This window comes from Puntigrus tetrazona, chromosome 11 (assembly GCF_018831695.1).
Source record: "Puntigrus tetrazona isolate hp1 chromosome 11, ASM1883169v1, whole genome shotgun sequence".
Classification (NCBI taxonomy): Eukaryota; Metazoa; Chordata; class Actinopteri; order Cypriniformes; family Cyprinidae; genus Puntigrus; species Puntigrus tetrazona.
The window spans coordinates 13,700,949-13,710,523 of NC_056709.1; the positions used below are offsets into that span (position 1 = coordinate 13,700,949).

The 9,575-nt window shown below is 42.3% G+C and overlaps 1 protein-coding gene and 1 pseudogene across 1 annotated transcript; one reads left to right on the forward strand and one right to left on the reverse strand.

The window, feature by feature from the left end:
- The first annotated feature begins 286 nt into the window (after positions 1 to 286).
- LOC122353915 (vimentin-type intermediate filament-associated coiled-coil protein-like) lies at positions 287 to 4,027 on the forward strand. The gene is given in 3 exon segments (XM_043251818.1): positions 287 to 328; positions 330 to 491; positions 2,903 to 4,027. Coding segments are annotated over 3 exon segments (537 nt in total). The 5' UTR covers positions 287 to 302; the 3' UTR covers positions 3,252 to 4,027.
- Positions 4,028 to 5,449: 1,422 nt separating this feature from the next.
- On the reverse strand, positions 5,450 to 9,307 carry LOC122353913 (annotated as a pseudogene).
- Between the last annotated feature and the right edge of the window lie 268 nt (positions 9,308 to 9,575).

Here is a 9,575-nt window from a genome sequence, read left to right on the forward strand (position 1 = left end):
GCTATGAAGTTGTCGCGGACGACACGTCAGCTGACTGCAAAACAACGCAAACCGTAACACCTGCCTAAACAGGATAATGTCGCAAAGGTAACCGCGCGCTGAGGTCCGTCGCTGCACGCGGGCGCGGAGACTTCCCGAAGCAGACCGCTGTAGCGTCACGCATGCTGAGATCGAGAGAGAGGGAGTTCAGCATCGTTCACTCCGGACCCGCGGAAGATGAGCAGCCCGGCGGCGCGCCGTCGTCGCGGGTGAGAGAGAGCGCGCCTACCGGACCGCCGCTTTTTGTCTTCCGCCTCCCGAGCATGTCGTCCCCGTCGCCGGTGCAGATAAGAGGCGAACGCGCACCTGGCGGCGCTCCACAGGCGGGTCGCGGACCTGGAGCAGAGGCTGGGGGACGCGGAGAAGACCGTGCGGGAGCAGGCGGAGAGCCTCATCCGCAAAGACGAGCAGCTGAGAGCCACCGCGCAGGAAATCACGGAGGCCAAGGACAAGTAGGGGAAAGAATGCGTTTGCTCCTCTTAAAGGGACAGTCCGTCCAAAAACGACGAGTCTGCCGTTGATTCCCGTTCCGATCCCGCGCGTTTTTTGTGTTCGGTGAAATCCCAAAGCTCTCTGACCCTTCACAGACGATAATAACGGTCTTTTTGCGCGCAGAGGAAACGGAAATAATGACTCGATTCGACAGCTCTTTGCGTGAGACGAAATAAAGCGGTTTTTGTTTACAAAAGAATCATATCGCCTCTTAAGGATACTTCTAATTTGAGACTGACTGCTGATATAATTTCTGAAACGCTCTTTTGTGCATCTGGAGTTAAATAAAACAATTAAGAATATTGGTCAAGTTGTATAAGTGTAGTAGTAGGTGAAATGTAATGCTCCAGGAGGGTGATATATATATATATATATATATATATATATATATATAATGTGTTTTGTACTGGTGAGAATGAAGTGCATGTTGATGTAAACATAGCTTTTTCATATCATGTAGCTTTGTAAAATTACAGTTATCACAATGGGCTATTTTACTGATTTGTTGCTGTCTATGCAGCGTCAGAGAGCCATCGGGTTTCATAAAACATGTATTTTTGTGTATAAGGCGTCACGGGATTGGAACGGCATGATGGCAATCCGATTTTTTTTTAGCCTAACACCTTAACACCATCACATTGTTCAGTAGATGCATAATATTGCATTTTTTGATGTCCAAACCACGTCTGCGATTCACCGGAAAGCTCGATTGAGCTACTGAAAGCAAGTTTTGCATTAAACGTGTCCTTGACGTAAAGTGTAACAGATATTACTGGATACGGTGGTTTAAGAAAACGCACCTGGCAGCTATAGACCGTTTAAAAAGCAAAGTAGACTGGCCCGCATTTGTTAACCAATCAGAAAAGAACTGGTAATGTTGTGATGGGCGGGCTATTGTTAATGACGGAGGGATGATGGGCAGGTTGCTGTTTCAAACAGGTTTCTCACAAGCGTGTAGTATTAAAATCCTTGGAAGTATTAAAGGAATCGGTCCCAAATTAAAAAGGGGTTTAGATTTAAAGAAATGTAGCATTCCGTCACTTGCTTGCTAATGGATGCTCTGCAGCGAATGGGTGCCGTCAGGATGAGAGTCCAAACAGCTGATAAAAACATGTTTGTAAGAAATAAATCCACCACTGAAACTATTTTTAACTTTAAACCTTCGCTTCAGGCTATAAAAAATCCTCTAGTGGAACATGTCAGTCATCTCGCCACACAAACCAACCGTAAATTAGTTTGTAATTAGTTTTGCCTATAAAAGTTGCTTGACCTGTGCATAGGCTATTTCTCTTGCTTAGGTCTCAACAATAACAGCGTGTTTAAAGTTAAAAACATCTTAATGATGGATGCGTTTATCAGATGCTTGAAGAAGTTCTGGGCTTAGAATTACTTTAGCATCTGTAGTCAAACGTACATTTTAAAAAGAGATTGTTTTTAAGCATTTTAAGTTCACTTGACAGACACGTCAAACAACCACTATAGTCTTAATATAGCAGCTGTTCAAAAAGACATCAGATTGGTTTTTGGTGTCACTGTATAGATAGTTTTTGCAGAACAAAACTTTTTTTTTTTTTTTTTTTACTCTCCCTCAAGTCGTTCCAAATCTGCATAAATGTTTTGAGGTGAATTATCTCTCTAGATTAGACTACAAATGCGAATCATTGATGCTTATGCTATTAGCAATGTGATGAAGTTAATGTATTCTATTGCTATTTCAATGTTATTTTATTTTCCCCCACTTATCAATATTAATTTTAACGTCAGCATATTTTAGTTTTGATATGTATGTGTATATGTATGTATGTATGTGTGTATATATACATGTGTATATGTGTGTGTGCGTGCGTGTGTGTTATAAGTGTGTGTGTGTATATGTGTGTATGTGTGTATATATACATGTGTATGTATATATGTGTGTATGTGTATATATGTATATGTATATATGTATATATGTATATATATATATATATGTATATGTGTATATGTGTATATGTGTATGTGTATATATGTATATGTGTGTGTATGTGTATGTGTATATATATATATGTGTGTGTGTGTGTGTGTGTGTGTATATATATGTGTGTGTGTGTGTGTGTGTGTATATATATATATATATGTGTGTGTGTGTGTGTGTGTGTATATATATATATATATATGTACTCTAGAGGAGTTAAATGTAACATTTCCTTGTTATTTTATGTAATGGCAACATTTTTTTTTTCTTTTCCATTATGTCTATAATCAGAACCCAAAAATATTGATAAATCAGTGGTCCAGCGTAAAAATAATTGTTCGCAAACTAATGACTGAATATATTCTGATTGGTGCAACTAATTAACTGCAGGCTAATTCTTCTTTATTTGTGACGTAGAGAGATTTTCTTCCTCCACGAGAAGCTCTGTCAATCAGAGGAATCCATCCATAAACTCAACCAAACAATTAAGGAGAAAGACTCTCTAATCGGACAGCTCCAACACCGATGTCAGCTGCTGGACAACATTTGCAAAAGCCGTCCGTTGTTGGACAGCATGCTGGCTCAGATGGCCGAGGCGGAGAGGATGGGGCCCGTCGGTGACTTGGGGAAGCCCACGACCAACAGCTCTCTCATGGACGGAGAATCCAGCCCCAGCCGTCTGTCCAACCACAAAGACTTCTCCCTCAGCGAGGACGACTCCGACGATCAGGAATTAGACGGGGTTGTGTTTGGGACCACCGTATGAGAGTCTCAGTTCAACTGCTCCACATCTCAGGTTCAGCAGCCTGCGTGTTCCCGGCGGTCACCGTTGGTTCAGCGTCTGGTAGAACATCTTGTTGTATCATAACACGGGTTAGCGGAGCGCGAATGGGATGCTGCTGTAAAGAGCAAACGCCTGGTCATTCGTGCAAGTATGCCACATGTCTTTTAGGTTTATCCCTCAGACTGCGTCGTTTCTCGGTAGTGAATTAATAATTTTTTAAAAATATATTTACCGTATGGATTTATCGTGTTACATGAATATTAGAGAAGAATGTTTTTTTTCTTTTTAACATTTGCATTGGAATTAACCGTTACATGGAGTCCACCTGCAATTTTATTTGTTACCATAAAAAGAGCGTCTGGGGAAATGTCTCGGAGATGTGATGTACTGTTTTGTCGGAGCCTCTCAGTGAGCAATTTCAGCGGTTCAAACGACGGATTTAGATGATTTAGACCCGGTGCTATCCACTGTATGCCATGTGCTGCTGTCAAATAGGTTTATATCATAAGTTTGACCCTTGGTCTCAAACCCCCGTATTAAAATGCAACATAATACACTACTTGCTTATACTGGAAGGTTCAAATGGTTCTAAACCTGTATAACTTTCACATAGTTTAATTTTAAGAGTCCATTGGACGAGAGACTTTTTTGGTTCTACAGAGGATATAATGTGAATTTAAATGGTTACGTTTTTCTTTCAGATAAGTCGGTGCCTAAACAATTTCAGAGCTGCTTGTGTTACCTAATTATCATCAGGCTTTTTCTCAGAAATACGAATATACAGCAGATCATGCAAACCCTACCGTTAAATATTTTATTTTGATATTTGCTTTTATATTAGTTCAAATTTTTTTGACATTTTGGGATGGATGAGCTATCCCTTTAACTGTGCATTTTTATTAAATGTTATTTATGTATATACAACTTCTTGTGGACGCATTTTTACAAAATAAATGTAATGCATTAGGTATTAAAACCCCTTTTTTTTTATTAGCGTTTATGAGGTTTATAAATATTCCTAATAACGGAGTAACCCACGAGACCACCATTGTGCGGCTGTGCTCCAGGCTGCTGCTCGTGCTGCGCTGTAATTAAAGGTGCATGCATGTAATTAAATGATCTATGCAGCGAAGTTGTTCTCTGAGAGCCTCCCTCAAAAAAACGGTTCGCTCCTAAAATAGAGCATTACCAGATAAACCGAGCGAGCTAAAGCTGTTGCGTCGACAGGCTCGTGGTTGAGAAATCAGAAAAAAACTTTTTGTTGTTGTTGTTGAATATCTTCTATAGCCGTTTCCTGGGTTGAATGAATTATGTACACATAGAACAGCTGTTATTTCGGTTCTAATGTGATGCCGATGCATATAGATATGGTATAGGCCTTTCGTTTTATTTAATTCGCCTAGCTAAATCAAGTCTATGCAAGCCTGTCATATTCTGCCATGTTGCCAGATGGAGGGGAGCCATAATGTTGGCGAGCGTGCATCGATGATGGGGCATTATTCATGTACAGTGTCGTGCGCCCTGTCAAGATGCGACGGTTACACAATATTTTCGTGTTCGTTTTAAGAGTCACACGTGGTTTTGATCTGCAGCATGTTACATATATCGGGCATGCCATATCTGTCTTGCTAGTGCCCGGTACAGAAGTGTGTTTGCTGACATTTTTTTCCTCTACAGATAAAAAGTAAAGCAGTGCCTAAGAGACAGACAGTTACTCGCTCGATGGGATTATTTATTCTGAAAAATTCTAATAAATTATTTTGTTATTCTTCAGCGCTAAACACCCGAAGTGTATACGTTTTCCTGACGCTTTATTGGGAGTAACTTCCTATTTTTGGAAAAAACGGGTTGTTTTGGGTCACTTTTGAACAACCGTTGAATCTAATCCCTTTTTTTTTTTCCTCCTATGGAAGTCAATGGTGAACCACAACAGGTTACAAGGTTGCATTAAATCAAAAATGTTCACTTAACCAGAACATTAAATGGTAATATTTCCATCTTTTTAACAGATGCTTTAGAAACATCCCGGTAAACATGCATTAATAAAGTCATTTTGTAGCTCATTCGGTCAAACTGATAGATAAGGATTATTAATAACACAACTATCTATAAACTAATTGTGATGCTACCAAAAAAGGGCTATGCAGGGCATAATTCAAATAACGCTGCATTCGCTAAAATTAGAGTACAAATTCATCTTTATTTCAATAATTACTTTTTTTTTCTTTTACATTATTTCCATTTTCACTAACAGGAAATCACGTTGCTTTAAAAGTACTTCTGTTGCACCGCTCTCATACAGACCGAGTGAGGAAAAAGACCTTGTAGTGCACCTTCTTCAGTGTGGTAGCAGCACCTTCCCTCGACCGATGCAGTTATGAAAGCCTCTGGTCCCGCTGGGCCGACAGGCTGGCGAACGACCGAGACGCTCGTCTGAACGGGTGCCGCGGAGTCGCCCATCTCGGGCTGAATGACCTGGGCGGCGTGCTTGCGTCTCTGGACCCAGGGGCTGCCGGCGAAGACCGAGTCGTCTTGGGAGAGCTCACCCGAGCCCTTGTGTCTGCCGGAGGAGTACGAACCAGCTCCGGCGGGCGAGCTGCTGAACGGATGGGCGCCAGAGGAGAGGTCACGTGGACCGCAAGGAAAAAAGCTTACGAGGCAGGAGAGGGCTTCCTACGGGACTGCCCAGGGGATTCCTGTACGGGTCCGAGCGGAAAGGCGATATTCGCGGGACGGCGAGGGGGCTGCCGTAGAGGGCTTGAGGACGGGAGACCCTGCGGATGGGCCGGGGCGAAGCAGGGGCGAAGTCCGGACTCAAGAGCTGCAAACAGCCGAATCCTCCAGAGAATACAGGAAGCGCCTGGACTTCCTGTTCGGCTTTTTCGAACTCTCGCCGTCCGACGCCTTCTTCGGACTCTTCCTCCGCTAGACCCTGACTCCATCCCGGCCACGGGTGCCGCGGCTTCCCAGCAGGACCACGCAGACGCCCCTTCCTCCCCTGCTGCTGCTCTTCCGCCTTCAGGGCTTCAGCAGGCCCTGCGCGCGCGCCTCCAGATACTCTCGTACTCCACCACAGCACACGCCACGCCCCAGCTCCAGGTGCTTCTTAGTGTAGCGCTTCAACCCGTGGGATCTCTTTTCCGGCCGCAGGATGCGGAGAGATGAGATGGTGCCGTAGGAGAGAGAACACGCGCATCGCGTGCTTCCATGATGCCTAGCTGCTCCACGCCCGCGAGCCGTTTACCTCGTCTTTGACCGGCCCTGCGCCGTCTAGGAAGTTCCAGGCCAGAAGCAGCTTGCTCGTGGGAATGCACAGGAGCCAGTCGGGTACCGGGTCCTTCGCCGCACTTTGGTCGCCATCTCGTTCACTTCCAGCTGCGGAGACCTTCTTGCAGCCGCAAGCGCAGTGCGCCAGTCACGCGCCAGATCCTTAATCTATGAAAACACCAGTCATTTTAATGTTAGCTATAAGAAATGGTTAACTGGTAAATGTCATGGCTGCAGAACAATCATCTTATTCACGGTGTACATTTTTTCTAATTAAGTATGTTTTAGGTTACATATTTAGTTAAGTTAAGTTACCTTAATGGTATTTTATTTGCACATGCATCTATATATTAGGATCTATTGTCTCCAGTCTATATGAAAAGCTACTTTGTGATGAGTTTTGATATATAGCGTGAATTGTGAGATTATTAGCGAATTATGAAGTTACTAAACTGAGTACTTCAGCAGTTTGGTCATTTAATAGTATGTCAGTTAATTAAAATAAAATATATATATATATATATATATATATATTTTTCACATACATGCAGTGAAATGCTTTTTACAACAAACCGTACAGCGCCGAAAAACTTAAAGGAAAAAAAATAAAAAAATAATAAGGAGATAAAAAAGGAATAGGAAACAACATGTAAGAAATATATAAGAGAAAAAAAAAAATATGTATGAAGAAGTGTACAAAGTATAACCTGTTTAATATTTCTGTCAAATCATATTCAAAAAATTGGATATCCAACAGTTTACTTCAACATCAGATCAAGATGTTGTTGGTTATTTGATCTCACCTTCTTGAAAGACGTCAGCAGCTTTTAAACTGACGTAACTCCATCTTGTTTCTTTTGAACATGTTTGAGGAGAAAAGCATCATCTGCCAGATTCTGGTCAGAAAGGTAGTTCTCAGCTGGGCAGCAATTTTGTGCGTCAAATCATCATTGGGAGGAATCCAGAGATCACCCTCACAGAAATCCTCCTCGAAGACATCAGTCAGCCTCAGTTGAACTCCTAAATAAAAATAAAAAAAGTAGTTTAATATGACATAAAAACAAACACTTGGAATTGGCGTACTGTCTGTTTAAAAGCTACCCTGAGTGGATTTTTGCATTAAAATGTAGAAGCTAGTTATTTCGATATATTTGTAAAAACATCCATGAACGTACCCATCCAAACTATCGTTTAGCCCATCATCAATGTATGAGAGCGGCCCCTTTGACTGCTGAGTGTCTTCGCAATGAAAGATGTCAGTAAAACCGGGTGAGGACATGCTGTTGGCACATTTTCTGTTCTTACTCACACCGACGAAACTAAACGTTAAAAGTGTGTGCTAATTAGCTGTTAAACGGCCTACCTGACGTTCCCCCGAATAGCGCCACACATCACCTGGAGACAGGTGATGCTTTTTAAAATACTGATTTATACGTCTTTACGTCACCACCGAAAACGAGGTCTACTGGGCGACGTCGTGCATGCTCCGAAGCATAAATTAATTATTATTTTTTTAATCTTTTAGCTTTTTAAAACACATTTTATACATACAAACTATAGTATAAATAAACAGGCTACATGCGCATGCGCTGAACGCAAAGTGACGTTTGGGGGCATAAATTAATGTCAATAAAAAATATTTTTTGTTGTAACCACCACAAATAGAAATCACCCTAGCCATGTTATTCACGCTCAATTATCCAATCGCACTTAGCCAGAAGCACGTGCCTCCTTAGATTTTAGGGCGAATTGTGATTGGATTATAACCAATCACACGCGACTCTGTTGAGTTTATAAACGCAGTGGCCAATAAGAGGCGTCCGTGTGAGTCATCGCTGAACCGCTCCGCTCTCTTTCGAGTTTTCTTACTAGGAAAACAAAAAGTGCATATGCGAGAGATTAATTTCACAGCGTAAACAGTTGATAATAGATGATAAGGTCCGTTCTTCTATAGTGAAAGTAGGCTAATTTAATTTTGTAACTTAAAAACACAATCGTATCAAAAATATTTTACGACAGGCTTTACGCACAAACGCTACTTTACATGCATCTGGCAATTAGACGTTTCGTACAGCTAACGCGTTTAGGAATATTTCGATTTAAAATGAAAGATTAAATTAAAACCAATGCCACTTTTACAAATTACATATTCACGCCGCTGCATGTCACGTGCACGACTCCCTTGCACGTAGCCTCTTTTCCCAAGACCTTAATAAACGTTTAATGGGCGTGCTAATTACTTTGTAAGCCGTGGGCTTTTGGAGACCTTGTAGACTTTATGCAAACGTGCCTTTGACCCGACGTGCGTGTGTACTGGTGAGGGATGAGGTGTCAAGATTAAGGGCAAAGTGTATTCCAAATGAATGGGTACCACGGGGGATCCGTGAGACGGTAGTGCAGGGCCGCAGCCGACCCCCCTACCAGGCTTCCTGTATATTAGGGCTGTTACCTTCGTGTCAACGACTAGTTTTTCCTCACGTACGAGAGGACGACCAGGCGATCCGCAGTCCCGCTAATTACCTAACGCTACCCGCGGCCAATAAACACGCTCTGGATAACGTGTGCTCAAGCACATTGTAATTAGAGTAACTGTTGCCTTTGTAGATGCAAGCGACCGGAATCAGAGCTGTGCGCTGATGAATACCGATGAGCATTTTCGCGATTTTTTTCACAAGCACGAAACAAGATGCGTGCACGAAGCGAGGTGCGCTTGAAATAAGACAAAGATGCAAGCAGTTAACGCAAGCCACAATGTAAAAAAAACTGTTTCTGCGCTCAGGTATCGATTTATGAGCGGTTGAGCGATGCGCAAAATTAAATGAATGGACGATTATATCACCGTGGGGCACGAAAAGGTTAAAAAATGCAAAAACTTTACAAGCGTTTAATCATTTTACCCCAGAAATGCACGGATGTGTCATTTTACGATAACACTGCCGTGACATATCCTCACCAACAGGTGGCGGTCGCTGATAGAAGATGTTTTTGCTGGTGCACCAAACGCTTTAGCTCGGGCTTCGTAACGGCACACTTGATCGA